Raw genomic sequence first — 15,738 nt, forward strand, 5'->3', positions numbered from 1 at the left:
CCCTTATCTTCAGGCTGTTCTGCTCTGGAGTCATTTTGAGCCTAATTCACCCTTTTGTTTTTGAGGACATCTTAGGTGGCAGTCTCCCCTCTCAGAAGATACTCCAGCTTAGATGTCATAAATGTGATAGTTCAAGACTTACCCAACAAGTGGAATTAATTGTCTTTTAATTACAGTAATAAAGACCTTAAATATAGGTGGTGAGAAAGCTACATAGGCTTCCTTTAAGAAGATTGTCAAAGGAAAGTAAAATTCCAGGTCGGCGCGGGTGATCTACATAAAGGCCACCACTCTGAAGGTGACACAGGAAACACCAAACTCATGACTTTCTGGAGTTAATCTGTGTGCCCATTCTGGCTGCAAGGCAAACAAGCAAACAGGGCTGTGGAGTCCCAAAGACGCCAGCACACATTACTCAGTCCCACTTACTCATCCAGTTTCTGACATTTAAGAAGCTCTGTTGACTGGTGAGGTCAAACATTAACAAGAAGCCCATGGCGTCTCTGAAAAATGCGGTGGTGAGGCTCCGGAACCTGCCAAGGAAGCACATGGGCAGTTCTGAGGGTTGGTGCACATACTTAAGATCATAGTACTAACAATGCTGTTTCTGGTTTAGATACCAAATCTCCATGGCTGGCCGTTGTGAATGACTCTACAGAAATGGAAAAGTGGGAAGAAAGATGGATGGAGGGTCAGGAGGGGAGATTTGGTTTGTAGAGTTTATAGAAGACCACTTCCTGGCTTCATTGGGCCACGGCACTTATACACAGAGATTGTAACATTCAATCACATACTTGCTTATACAGCTTCTTGGAATCTTTTTGTTGTTTGCTCATGGGTATCTTGGGCCCACATTAACAATTTAAGCCACTTTATAGTGGGGATGGTAACTTATACTTTTCAATCTTTCTTGTCTGTGCCCAAAGGAAAACTTGGCACACAGTAGCCTGAAAATGAATGCATGTGATCTTATGAGGGAAGCCACAACTTCTTAGCAGCTGGAACTAGAATTCTTTTGGAGGGAAAGACATTAGTGAGCAAACTCTCACTAACTCTTTAGGGTAAAACAGAGCTTCAGGCTAGCATCCAGTACTCATGAGGAAGAGGAAGATAATTAGTAGGACCAACCCAAGATCGAGACAAAAGAGAGACTTAGCTGGAGGAAAGGAAGTGAGAACACTCATTTCTAATGGAGGATGTTGAAGAATATGCTCTGACCTGTATAAGGTGAAGACTTTCTCTCCCCTGATCCTCTAAAATCTATACTGAAGTTGAAAATATGCTGAGATCCATTTAGACACCAGCAATGAGCAAAACTGGAGACTACACATAGGGACTAGAATTTGACTAAGGGTTAAAAAGCCATGTAACCTTGAAGTAGAAAAAGATATCACTTGCTATCCTAAATGACCTTCTAATTTTTGGCCCACTATTTAACCTAACTTGTAGCTGCTTCTTGTTGGTTTTCTCCAGGTTCTGTTCTTAACCTATCTTGTTTTATGTGCATTCTCTGGATAATTTCATTTACTTCCTTGCCCTTTACATGGTGTGCCTAATTACTAGTAGGATATTTCTACATGTAGCAAACTAGGGGGCATCCAATGTCATACATCCAAAACCAACTTGGCCCTCCCTCCTGAATTCTGTCAGTGGCATTATCTTCCTCCTCCTGGTTGCTATAATTTCTTTCCTTCACCTGTTCATCAGCATATTTGTCTTTGCTTGCTCATTTCTATTCATTTACCTTGCCACTGGTCTAGTTTCGGTCCTATATCTCTCACCTGGATAACTTCAACAGCCTTCTTATTAGGTTTCTTGTGTCCAATTTTGTTTGGGACCCCTGCCTACGTCTTTCTATTGATTACATTAATTCTCTACTAACATCATTTCCTTGATTATGCATGGCTCCTAAGATAATATCTGAACTCCTTCATGAGCTGTCAAGACTCTGCAGGAACTTCTTTATCTGTGCAGTTTTATCTCTTGACAACCCACAGGCCTGCTGATCTTTTCAATATGAGAAAGTTCACTCTCTTCCCTGGGGTCTCACACATGCTGGTTGTGCTGTGGGTAATCTCACATCAATGTTTTCTTTCCATCCTACCTTTTCTGAGACTGGGTAACACTCAATTATAGATTCTGCATGAGTGTATGCAAAATGGCACCAGAGGAAATAGCACTTCCCCAAGGAGCCTTCCCAGTACCCATACCTGGGTGATGGCCTCCTCCAGGTGGACTAACTTATTGTCTTTTGTTTTCCTGTTACCCTCCTAGGCCTCTATTGAAAAAAAAATTCTTTTGGGTCCAACATCTACCCTACTCTGTAAACTCTATGAGAAAAGGACCTGTGTTTCTAATTTACATCCATTATATTGTCATGGCCTGGAACATGGCATTTGCTTACCAAATACTTATGAAATTAAAGGGAGTAAGACAGAGATAGGAAAAAAGACCATATAAAAGATACAAATTTTTAAACATTCAAAATTACTTCAGTAGAGAATACTTATAATTCCAAAGCAGAGCAAAAAAGATTTAACTGCTACTTATTTCCAAATTAGAATTTCATTCGTAGGGCATTATTATCATGATCTAAAAGTGTAGAATGGAAATAGCAAAACATTTATTCATCTTTTGTCTTGTAGATTGGTTTTTGCCATTTCCTGGAAGCTTGCAGAGTTTATAGGGCTTTTATTGAATGGTTGTCTCTTTAGAGACTAGCTATACCTACAAAATCATCTGAACTCAACCAACATAGCAAGTGGCTAATAAAAATGTTCTTTGTTCTGTGCATGTGTTCAGAATAAAAATATGTTATTCCTCTCTCATTCTCCACAGCAGGTAACAAAGTCACTCAAAAATACACTTGTTGTGTGACCTGATTGGATCAAACAGATTTTCACAGACAACATAATCAGATATTTGCCCTGGAGCAGGCTTATAACTTCAACTCTTCTACCTGGTATCTTTCTTATTGCTCATTCCTTCAAAGAAGAAAAATAATTGATTTGTAGTTTCACATAACCTCCCTTTAACCTTATTCTGTCCAGTGAGTCAGCAGGGTGAGGAAAGCTAGAACCACATAAAGAAAGATTCCAGAGTCGGATATTTTAGTGTACTTTCTCTCTTACTGGGCATTAAGGCTGTGCCCTGCATCCTGTTAAGTTTATGTAAGGATTATGTATTATTTTTTCCTTTTTCCTTTGATGTGACTTTTATCCATAATCATTACCTTACAGGGATTGAACTTCCAGATGTCCTGAGGTATAGGGACAATGTGTGAGGCATTGCTTATCTGGTTGCTTAGCTACACTCTGTACATACAGAATGAAAAATTCTCAAGGGATGAATAACCCCAGTGTTATTAAGGCTGCCCCTTGTCTTCCCCATTTCCTTCATAGCACAGCTGTCTTAAGGGGACAGATGAAAGAAGCCTGCCATCATGCTAGGCTGACATATCATGTGCGAGGACATATGGCAAGCACATTTTCTCCTGTTACTTCTTCAAAAATGAATTAAATCGGTCTATAAAACATACATCTTTGTGACAACAAAACTGACACATGAATAGAGACTCTTGTGAGGAGTGACTTCAGAGGAACCAGCAGTGTTGAAGGGTGTGTGTAAATGGGATTCACAGTCAGAGAAGCTAACAGAGAGGGCCCAGCACCTCTCCTGGTGTTTACACTCACTGAAAGCGAGAACATGTTGGATGCATTTCAATAATGGAAGTGTTTACAAGCATCAGCATTCTAAGACATACTATGCAAAATTTAGAGATATGTGCCTCCTAAATATCTTTGCTGCCAAACAGTTGCCATTTTTTTTTAACTTAATCTAATACTGAGAAATGTCTTTAGTTTTGGGTCTTTAGTCCTTTGAAACTTAGGATCTCAAAGAAATATGTTTGTATTCAGTAATGGAATAATACCTCCAGCTGTAAGCCTCAAATACGTTTGTGCCCTGAGGATCTATTTCTTGTACACACTACCAGAAATTATGCTGAAATAAAAGGCAAGGTCACTGCGCTCCTGAAGCTCACAATTGTGTTGGGTGGGGAAAGATTACAAGTAAATCATTGAAAAGCCATTAAATAAAGAAATAGAAGATTCTCCTGAATTAATTTAGAGGCTTGCAGGTGGTAAAATAGGTGTCACAGGTATTCAGAAGAAAGAGGAAGTTTGTTTCAACTGCGGTGTATGGACAGGCTTCACAGAGGAGGTAGAATTGGGGTCAGGTCTGGTGAAGGGAGAGGATCAGAGAAGGAAGGTGGGAAGGAAGTTAAAGATTTTGAATGCAGGGCAATAATGTGATCAAAATTTGAGCAAGTAAAGCTAGTCATGGAATATGAAACAAAGAGGCAGCATGAAAGAACAGAAAGAGATAAGTCTTTCTTCAAGTCCCTTTTCGAGCAGCATTTATAACTGTTTATTTCCCATCTTCATTTAAAGTAAATCTGAAAAGATTTCTTCCCACCAGGGAATACAAAGACAGATTTACTTGAATCTGATTTCTGTAATCTGCACCAACTATGCAATGCTAGTGATGGCTAATTAATTAGAAGTCAATAACTTTTCTCATACAAAGGTCTATTTTGGAACCAGGAGAAGATTTACATGCATATCATTCGTTTTTCAAGTTCACGTGCAGCATTCATTTGAAATAAGTTTTTGTAAGGTTGTATGTCAAAGTAATTTCTTATTACCGCTCTTGGCCCGCTGTGTCCCAAAGCTGCAGATGCACTTTGAACGCTTTCCCTGAAGATCCATTAGGTCCTTGCGTGTTATAAACCTGGAAAACACAATCTTCAGTTATTCTTGCTTTGGATTTTGTCAACATTCTAATTCTCTGGGTTAACTCAGCATGTTTTTTCTTGATTACTATAATCAAAGTTCAGAGTGCAGAATAAATATTTTCTCTATTTTCCCCAGAAGTATCACATAGATCTCACTTTTAAATGTCAAGAATAAGTATGATTTTCAACACAATTTAGGCATTCTGCAAACTTAAATTAGACACCTTCTGTTATTTCCTCACAGAGGCAGCAAACATCAGAATTAGGACACAAGTTCAGATAACAGCTCTTTATTTAACCTGAGTCTAATTTTCTTATCTGCAAATTGAGACCCATAATCCCTTCCTATTTTGCAGAGTTAATACAAACTTTAATGAAATGATAGGAAAGCACGTTTTTAAAAAATAAAGTGCTTTACAAATACCTTAATTTTTTTAGTATGAAACAGACTTTCAAAATGTCTTAACCATGAAATACACATCGACTTTCTTAGTAAATTGACATAGGACATTTCAAGACTTCCTTTACTAGCCATTTCTTCAAAGGGCCTATTTATATGTTTGGTGGTTTAATGTAAATGTTTTAAATAGAAAATTTTGCCAGGATTTATACCCAGATCAGTGAGACATTGGGGAAGGGAGAATTCAGGACAACCCTAGAACTACAGTATACTGTATTGACTTTCAGACACAGTGCAGGATATGAGTGAACTTCCCAGGCAATGTCCTTTCACCAAAGTTTTCCTTTCTTTTCTTTACCAGTTCTCAAGGAATGAGTTGATTTGTGACATCAACTGGAAGCCACAGCCATCCTGGCAGTCAAGAATACCTTGGGTGGCAGTAAATCTGGCAAAGCTTATGTGCCTATGCTACACGTCTCACATGTCACAATATCCTTATTCCTGTCATTAGCGTCTAGCATAGAAGAAGGAAGTGGTTGTGATTCTCACTTAAACTCCCTTATCTTGGAAAATAGCATGGATTGGTCTCACATTCTGTTCATAATAAGCCAGTGATTGATGGCTGAGGCTACGCATAAATAAAAATGTGGCAAGAACTTACAAAGCTCATGTTCCAGCTATTTGCCAATCATACTTTTAACCTCTTTGTTAAGAGTAAGGAAACAAATACTTGATCTTATTGAGGAATTTAACTCAGATCAAAGAGTTAATATTTTTATATTCTGAATAACTAATTTTTAAGATTCCTTAAGAATTCATAGAAAACACAATGTAGAAATCTAAAAATTATTTTAGTTACTTTGTATACTTTTAAAGACAAGCAATAGTGTCACTATTTTTCTAGCAAAATGTTATTTATAGTCAAAAATTACTAGGTAATATTCTAAAGTTAGGTTATGAGTTTCATATAATAAAAGATACACTGCATACAATAAACATAGATTCTTAATTATTTTATACAGGGGAGTGAGAAACAAGGGTAACAAGATGGTTAAAAACTCACCACACGTTTTTCCCGAAAATCTATTCCTACTGTAGTGATGAATTTGGGATTGAATTTATTATCTGTGTATCTGTAAAGAAATGTCGTCTTCCCCACCCCTGAATCTCCAAGGGCCAGGAGTTTAATCAGATAATCGTAGTCCCCATCGGTCATAGTGAAGGTCTTGGTGGGCCTGTATAGAAAATGGAGAAATACGCTATGGTTAATGTTGATTTTCCTTTGCCTCCTATCAAAATACAACATTTATCTCATTTTTAAGGTTAAAAAATTCAAATACCTCTCTTCTGCCAAGTTCTGAATAAACTTGTTCAAAGCAGTTTCAGGGGTGAGGGCACATCTATTATTTCATTTAGTAAAGCTCATGCATGATGTCACTTGCTATGAAAAATATTTTAAAGATCCACTACCACAACACTAGTAGAACTTATATTAAAAAGTCATAGATGTTCATTTTTAAAGTTGATGACCTTTGGGAACAGGACAACTGTATTAGGAAGCAGAAAGAGTCACAGGAGCAGCAATTCTGTGAAAAGTGATGGAGGAATTCCAGAGAGAGACACAATTATATGTGGAAAATGGAAGAGAAAAGCCTGGGGGTGTATTTTGCATGCAATCATACCAAAGGAGCTTTCTATTATGTAGATACAGAATATTCATTTTTAATTTAAAAAATTTAACAACTGGTATGAGAACATCAAAGACTGATTTGAAATTACTTCAAAAGCAATGCTCAAAAATGTTCTGCCTTCAAACACTGAAGCTTCTGTTTTCCAATGGTAAATCTGTGTTTGGCTGCCGAATAGCATATTTTCCAGGCCTTGAGAAAAGTAAGAGCTATTGAAAGGCAAGTTACATAATTCTGCTAATATTTTTCCTGTTGGGATGAACAAGATCACTTGCCATTTCTTCCATTGCTCTGAACTCTCTCACCTTAGCTTCATTAGTTTTGTTGTTACAATGACTACAGATGAGGAAGAGCCACAAGCTAGTGCTGGTATGCCTGCCCTGGTCACAACTACAGTACCAGGGCAGACGTCTGATGACAACACTATCCACTGAATACTTGAGGTTATAGAAATGACTTTAGGAAAATACCACTTTCTGATTCATGGATGTATGGGTTATAGGAATAAGTTTGTCATATTCTATGTAGAAGAAGGCCTATGAAGATTTTTCCAGAGTGGAAAATGCTGTTCTCATTGTTACATGAAAAAAGAATACCCCCACCATGAAGGTTCAGAAAGTATTTTATTCATGAAGAGTTCTGCAGTGACTAAAATTAAATTTCAACAACAGCCTATTTCATGGAAAAATGTGAAAATACTAGATAATTGTAATAATTTTTCTACATGTAAGAAAACAATGTAGCAATGTGCATATACATAAATTTAAACCAAAACATTTTTACTATGTGAAAATGTAAACTAACTTCTAACATTAGTAGTAGTTAAAGCTGAAAAGTTTTATGTCTCTGAGTAAAAAACTGATAAAGAAGATAATGGGGGAACTCATCAAATAACTCAGAATTATTAAACCATGTGAAACATTTGAAATTTTTTACATTATAAATTTCTTAAATTTGAACTATACTCCTGCTGCTAAATCCTACTAAATTAATTATGAATCTGTGTTTCCTTTATTATGAATGTTTTGTGAGGTAGGCTGTTTTGAAAGTTGCCAACACATGTTTTTGCCCTAAAGTATTCCTCCCCTATAATTTGCTTTGTACACTGAGAAGGATCCTCAGGGCGGATTTTTGCTGGCTATAAATGTTCATTTAAACAAATATCTATATAAAGCATGATCAATGTGCAGAAAGAAATGCATAGCAACCATCAACAACCAGCCTTCCTCAATGAAACAGTACAGATATATCGGCTATTGACATGGACTTCTTCTAGGAAAATGTCTGCATGAGATGATTGCAGGTATGGTGCCACATGCCTGTTATCCCAGCACTTTGGGAGGCTGAGGCAAGAGGATCATAAATTCAAGTCCAGTCTGGGCAATTTAGGAACTTGGTGAGACCATGCCTCAAAACAGAAACTAAAACAGTCTGGGTATGTAGCTCATGGCAAAGGTTCTGGGCATCATCATCATCATCATCATAATAATAATAATAATAACAACTAGAGATGACTAGTTCTAAATTTAGATTTTTTTTATATAAATGTCTTACTGGGACTTTATTGTTGTTCCTGCTCCCAGCCTTTGAGGCAAATGGGTTGCTCATGAGATTATGACAAAGCAGTGTACTGCTCCCTTAACTGGGGGCTGTCATTGCCATCAGTCTACCTTCTTCTCTCTTCTTAAAACTTGCTCATGTGAAACTGTTCTTGAAGATGACAACATCTTTCATGTCACTAGTAAAGTTGGGTCAAACTATTAATTCTCTTAGGAAAAGAAAGAGCTTAAATTTATTCTAAGGTAACTAAAGTCAAATTTTTTCCTGGGCATAAGCCTTAATGATGGGGGATAAAATGGAAGCCATTGGCTGCCTGAAGAGAAGACAAAGTTAGGGTATACTGTGGTTTCCTGGAAAATTAAAATAATAGATTCAAAAAAATACATCAGCGTACTTTAAACTTTGGTTAAAGTTTTACTACATTATTTGGTAATTTTGTGCATGTTGCAGTTTCAAGAAAAGCTAAATCTTTAGCAAATCCAGTAAAATGCCTTCAATATATTGTATTAAGCCCAAGGATGAAAACCGAAAAGATATAATTCCTAATCTAGACAAGGCATAGATATACTTAAAAGTCAAGTAAGGATGCAAGAAAATACAACATAATTTTTTATAAGATAGAACGTGATTGATAAAAGAGTCAGATCATTGTTGAGGTTTTAATTCTGACAAGGCAATGACCTTTTTGATCTGAAAAAAGTCAGATGAGACTTAGTAGAGGGAGACAACTTTGCATTTAACTTTATAGCATAGGGAAGAATAATGTAGGAGGAGAGAGATACAAAATCATTGCATGGCAGACTACTTCCTTCTTGTAAAAAGAGTCTATTAACCACTTGCCAACTACATGACCCATTATATATTCCTGATTGGTAGCCAGTTTGGCCTCTGTTATTTGTCTATAAAACTGCCTGGAGCAATACCAGGCTGCTTCACCATCAAGATCAAATCCACAGCAAGCAGCACAAGTGAACAACATGGTGCATATTGGCTCTTTTCTATAAATGAAGAGTGGTTGACACTTTGTGGCATTTAACACAAATAGCACCTGAAATGAATGCACAGCTCAGCACTGTAGAAAAACATTTTATTTAGTGTCTTGAGTATGCTATTTGACATATCAAGCTACTTATATGGTAGTTTCCCTTTAAATTTCTTTTAAAAATTTATTCTCTCTCTCTCTCTCTCTCCATTTCCCTCTCTCAGTCTCCAAAATTTCATTCAGATTTGGTTCACTTCTTTTTAATACACTGATTCTTCTGAGTCCTAAAATTATGTATTTTATCCTAAGTATGACAAATACAGTACCACACACACACACATGAAGAATAAAAGCCTTGGCAAGGTTTCCTTTTCTAAGAACTGGCCTAAAAATTATCTGGGAAGGATCAAAAAGTGCATAAGTTTAATAGTGTTGTTTATTCATGCACAATGATTAATGTTCTTATCAGTTCTGGATCCTGTGATCTAAAAGGAAGGAAAAGCCAGACGATTGCAGTGCTTTGGTTGAGACAGCGTTCAGTTCAGTTTCCTCAGTTTTCAGATAAGAATTCATGCGTAGAAAGATATGTGTCTTGGGTCATACAATTTCTGAGGAAAATAAATCTTTCTGGCTTGTTATAATTTGAAATGAAGAATGGGTTTCATAGGTACATGATAGAAATATTTTCATTCTATGGGGGAAGGGCCAGTAACATAGTTTTCACAGATAGACTGTCTCAAATGATTCTCCCTTTCATACCACCCCTTAGTCCCCTATTATTCTTGTTCACCATCGGTATGATTAGTGCAGGGACTTAGTCTCCTTTTTCCATTGCTGGATCCACAGAGACCAGCCCAGTGACAGGTGAACAGAAGGAACTCAGTACATACTTGAGAGTACATTGTACTATTTGTTAAGCTCTTCCAAGCCACATACAATGGCATGATTAATGAAATTAATTATACAGGTAGTTGGTAGACATTTTGTCCATCCACTTTCAGGACTTGGATTCTTCTTCCTTACCTGTGAGATAAGTGTTTACATAATCATTTTGATACTTTCCAGGTATGGTTTCCTCAACTCATTTTTCTATTTTAAATTGCACAAATGATAACAATCTTCTCAAAATAGAGTATTTATGTCTTCAGGAGAGCAGTTTCCAATAATCTTAGAAAAGACAAATCACTGAGGGACTGGCCTTTTTGAATATGAGATTTGTGCTGGCAAAGAGCATACAAAACAGTCACTTGAATAGATCAGGGCTCAAAGAATAGGACTATTCCATGAAAGCTTCCATTTCTTTACCTAACACACACTCCCTAGAGCCTCTTCTCTGCACAGTTCTCAGGATACACTCCTTGCTCTCTGCCTACTAGAAAGCTCAACACATGCTCCAGAGATTTATCAGTGACAACTATACAGATGGAGTTACCTGTGCTGAGTTTTTCTTTGCTAATCCTCTGAATAACAATCTCAAGAACGCCAGGACAAGCTATTACCTTGTGACTTTAACTTATTAAATTAATAAAAACAAACAATATTTTAAGGAAATTTGAAAAGTTTAAAATAGGCAAATAAAGCTCTAGTAGTATTTCTTTCCATGTGGTGTAGATCATTTCAATAAGATAAAGCTGCCAAGCACAAGATGGAGAGATGTTTACCGTTTCCTCATTTATCTTTATTTGATTGGCTGTGTTGGGCTCCACTAGGTACATTCTGACTTGTGGGATTCTCACAGCAGATGCTGCATTGATTGAATGATGGCCAAGGGGTGGTTCCCACTAACTGACCTAGAAATATTGCTTCCCATAACCACTTTTATGTCCAGAAGGTTAGAATGAAATTATGGAGGGCTGAACTACTCTGGAATTGTAGCTTGCACTTTAGTGAAACAGAAAGCCTAGTTGTGGAGGGAGGGAAAGTTCTTTTAAAAATTTTTAATGTATTCTATAGGATCTTTTCCATTGTGAAGGTGTATTACAATGAATTTTTATTTCAATTCTTACAGTCTATTTAGAATTAATATATGAGAGCTTCAGACTGTATTGCAACTATAAATTAACTTAAATGACTGACTTTTACTTAAATTGACAGTGGTCAATGTGTCTAGTGGTGCAATCAAATCTGTTTTTAAAAATTAAATCTATTTTATTTCATCAATGATCAAGGGCTCTGATATAATAAAGGTGAACTAAGAATTTATTGAGCTGTTACATTCAGCTTACTTACTCTAGAATTAGTGAGTAGACACTCGGTCACAGGACAGCTTGATATGGATGTTTCTGTACTCACATGTTCTCATGATCCTTACACATTCAACTCATTTCTAAACCGACGGATAATTATTTTCTCTAACTCTTCTCTAAAGTAATATTTTTATGTGATTTAGTTTTATAATATCTGTTGAAATTATATATATATATATGTAAATATATTTCTTTTTCTTACTTTTTATTATGGAACTTTTCAAAATATACTAAATTTGAGGGAATAAGGGTGTATAATGCACTCTCATATACCTATCACTCAGTTTCTAAACTATCAACACAGAGACATTCTCATTTTATCTACCTGAAAACTCCCTTCACCAGGTTACATTAAAGCAAGTTCCAGGTACTATAACATTTGTTTCACAAATAATTTAACATATATCTCTAGCACTGTTGGCATGGCATTGTGTATATCTATACAGGAGGTTATCAAACATTTGGCTTTTTGAGAATTTGATAGGGCAGAAATCACATATTAACACTTTTGATGTGTATTTTACTTATAATGACCAAAATGAATCATTTTTTCACATGCTTAAGGGTTATTCCATTTCTTTTTCTGTGAGTGGAAGGCTCACAGCTCTTATCAGTTTTAAAAATAGTGTCAGCTGTTCTATTATGCCTCTGTATATTAGAGATATACAAATTGTATTATTTAAGATGCAAATACTTTTTTCTATTTGTTTCTTTCCTTTGCTTGAGGTGTTCACATAACTCAAATGACTTATTGTTGCTGCTGTTGTTTTACGGATAAGAATAAAATTCTGAGTCACATTTAAGAAGGCTTTCCCATCCCAGGTAATAGAAGAATTTACCAGTGCTCCTTTAGTACTTATATAGTAGTAATTTTATATTTAAATATTTATTTACTTCTTTCTTTATTTTTTAGTACCGGGGATCGAACTCGGGTCCTTGTGCTTGTGAGGCAAGCGGCGGAACCACTGAGGTAAATTCCCAGCCCTGTATTTAAATATCTAATTCATCTGGAATGTGTTATAATGTGTATTATAAGAATTGATCCAAACTTACCTTCTTCTAGCATTTGCAATAAAACTTACTTAGAATCCGTTTCTTCATCATTGATTTGAGATGCCACTTCTGTCATGTAAATTTTTATGTGCAATTATGTCTATTTGTAGATTTTTCTCTTCTGTCCACTAATATGATTGTCTGATGCTTCACTGTTTGATATATGATTATTCATAGAATGCCTACTTTCTGGAAGCGCTAACTCTTCCTCATTGTTCTCTTCCTGACATCTTTATGATATTGGATTTTCCTATGCAAAAACATGATATCGCTTTCCACATGGTTAAGTCGTCTATTATGATTTTAGTAATTGATTTATGGCTTTTCTCCTACAAATTTAAATAATTTTATTATATTTATCTCTAAATATGTTGTATTTGTTTTCATAACTTCAGGCTCAGGCCGTTATCTTCTGTTTGTTATTGACTTTTGTGAATTGATTTTATTAGTCAAGGTTTTGCTAAATTTCTTCTATAATAGTTATTATTTGAATTTTACAGATGTACTATCACACTTTTTTTTTTAACACTGGGGATTAAGGCCAGGGCCCTAACACTGAGCTACATCCCTAACCTGTACTTTATTTTTTTTAGGAAGTGAGGGCGATCTGGCTGTGACATCTGTCGCCCCATTGATCACCAGGGTTGATTCGGCTGATCTGGCTGGCTAGGCAGGTGTCCTCTTCCTCCCTCACTGCTCCATGTGCATCCCTTCCAAAGCTGTGTGCTCTGTCAAACAGAACAACCACCTTGGATAGAGGAAGACCGTTTCCTCGAGAAGGGTATATGAGGAGTAGCTGTGCTCCCTGGTGAGAACCTCCAAACAAGCTCTCAAGGTCTGTATTTTATTTTTTATTGAGAGACAGGGTCTCATTAAATTTACTAAGTTGCCCAGGCTAGATTTGAACTTGTGATCCTACTGCCTCAGCCTCCCAGAATACTGGGGTAACAGGCGGGTACCACCACACCCTTTCTTAATACATAGAGTTTCAGTTCTTCCTTTTAAATTGCTATGCTTTTATTTTTTCTCTTGTCCATTTTCATCAGCCAACACTTCCATTATAAAATTCAAGAGAAGCAGGGATAATGTCTTCCTTGTCTTGATTTTATCTGGAAATTCTCTAGTGTGTTCCCATTTAGAAAGATGCTGGCTGATTTAACATGAGTAGATGTTGAATTTGTTGATTGCCCCTTTGTTCTTTATTGAGATGAGATGATCTGATTTTTCCTCTTTAACTCAGTTTTACCAGATTACCTTATGAACAACCATTTTTACATTTCTGAAATAAATTTCATTTGTTCATGATGCATAACTTTTAAATGCATTGTTGGGTCCATTTTCTATATTTTATCTAATTGTTCCATCAGTGTTCATAAGAAAGATTGGTCTTGTTTTTTCTAACAGTCTTTAAATTCACCTCATAAAGTATAAAAATTTCCCCCTTTTTTTGCTCTGGAATAGTTTAAATATTATTAATACTATCTGATTTTAAAATGTTGTAAAGAATTCCTATATGAAAACATCTTGTTTTGCCTGGTGGTTTTCTACTTTTAAATTAAAGAAATTTTCTATTTCTTCTTTGATAATTGATCCAATTACTCTTCAATTTTTTATTTTTGAAAAGTTGTAATTTGGTAATTAACTATTTTATTTTCTTACAAATTAAAAAATTTCCTCTGTTTTGATACCTATTTCCCTGTTGAAATTTCTATCTCTTTACTTGGACTTATTTGTGGAAGTTTTTAGAAAACAAATGAAATTACTCGTCTTAACTTCAAGAGTTCATTTTCATAATATAGCCTTCTCTATTAATCCTATTATTTTCCACCAGTCATTCATTTTGCCCTTAGAATGTCCTTTCCAGTCTTACACTTTATCTTCTCAATTCAATCACATCTACAGTTTCCTGGTCTATGGGTTCTCACACTTCACTGGTTTCACTCCTATTAACCCACCAAGAGATGCAGTGCTCTGAGGCCAGTATCTTGTAGGTCTTGCAATTCTGAATCTGAAGTTGCTGAACTCCAAAGTTGCTTGAGGAGTATTCTTACTGAGAACTCTGCCGTTTGCCAGTCAGGATCGGGAAAGAGATGCACCCTAATCTGAGACATTTTGACTGCATTGAACAAGATTCTAAATCATTTTGCTCACTCTATCAATTTTTTTCAGATCAGTGCTTTTCATGTATTTCCCTACTACTGGATCATTCCAACTCAGAAGGAGCCAGCTGGGCACAAAGCTCTTCTGTCTCCAACTGAAGCACAGTATCAACTGGTGTTCTGGATGGCACTCCTCTGAGAAGAGGAAAGGCCTAGCGAGAGCCATGTACTCATGGACAAAAAGCAAATCCTTACAGAATATGTGCTTTAAAACACTATTTAGCTGTCAAGACCCACATGTCAGGGTTAGTTAAAACAGTTCAGGCTTTTAGCTTCAGGTGAGAAAAATGTTCAGGAGGAACAAAACTATACAGTGCACAATGTCTCTGTTTCAGATTCAGAGAAAACTGTCTGAGGGCTTGTATTTATGAGTATAGGTAATTGGGGTATATTTTTAAATGGTGATAACTTGATAATGAGAGAGAGAGAGAGAGAGAGAGAGAGGGAAGGAAGTGAGAAATTCCCAACTTCTTCGGGAACCTAAATGTGCACAACCCCATAGTAAGTCCTGCATCATGCTATGGGCTGGATGTGCAGCTCCACAGCAAGATGCCAACTTCTTTGACAAATCATCTGTACCACTGCGAATACAGGTAGCAGGAGACAGACAAGTCCTAATTGTCCTCTTCAATCCCAGTTTTTCCTCACCAATTTCCTGCTTGACCTTGCTCCTCCTCACCTCCTTCAGGTAGTTCTTTCTGGTTCTGTTGACTTCAGCTACCACACAGGACTTAAAAGCCATAGGCTTACACAGACTACCCAGTCAGCCCCGCTAGGTGCATACAATCTAAACTGATGAGAAACCCTCCGGTTCTGTTCCATTAATAGTGATTCTGGTTGTTGTTTCTTTTTAAA

General features: G+C 36.4%; 1 protein-coding gene across 6 annotated transcripts in view; it reads right to left on the reverse strand.

Annotated features, from left to right (window-relative positions):
- The window catches only part of Rab27b (RAB27B, member RAS oncogene family), a 190,351-nt gene that overhangs the window by 10,036 nt on the left and 164,577 nt on the right, over positions 1-15,738 (reverse strand). For all 6 annotated transcript variants that reach the window (XM_004858368.3, XM_087192395.1, XM_021239249.2 and 3 more), the window contains 3 exons: positions 6,259-6,430; positions 4,706-4,791; positions 430-533 (listed from right to left, as the gene is read on the reverse strand). In XM_004858368.3, coding sequence (XP_004858425.1) covers positions 430-533; positions 4,706-4,791; positions 6,259-6,411 — 343 coding nt within the window. In that variant the 5' untranslated portion in view covers positions 6,412-6,430. The remainder of the gene's footprint in view (positions 1-429; positions 534-4,705; positions 4,792-6,258; positions 6,431-15,738) is intronic.

Source organism: Heterocephalus glaber, unplaced genomic scaffold, assembly GCF_053883595.1.
Source record: "Heterocephalus glaber isolate CG9 unplaced genomic scaffold, H.glaber_assembly_v1.0 deba00000331, whole genome shotgun sequence".
NCBI classification, from domain to species: domain Eukaryota; kingdom Metazoa; phylum Chordata; class Mammalia; order Rodentia; family Bathyergidae; genus Heterocephalus; species Heterocephalus glaber.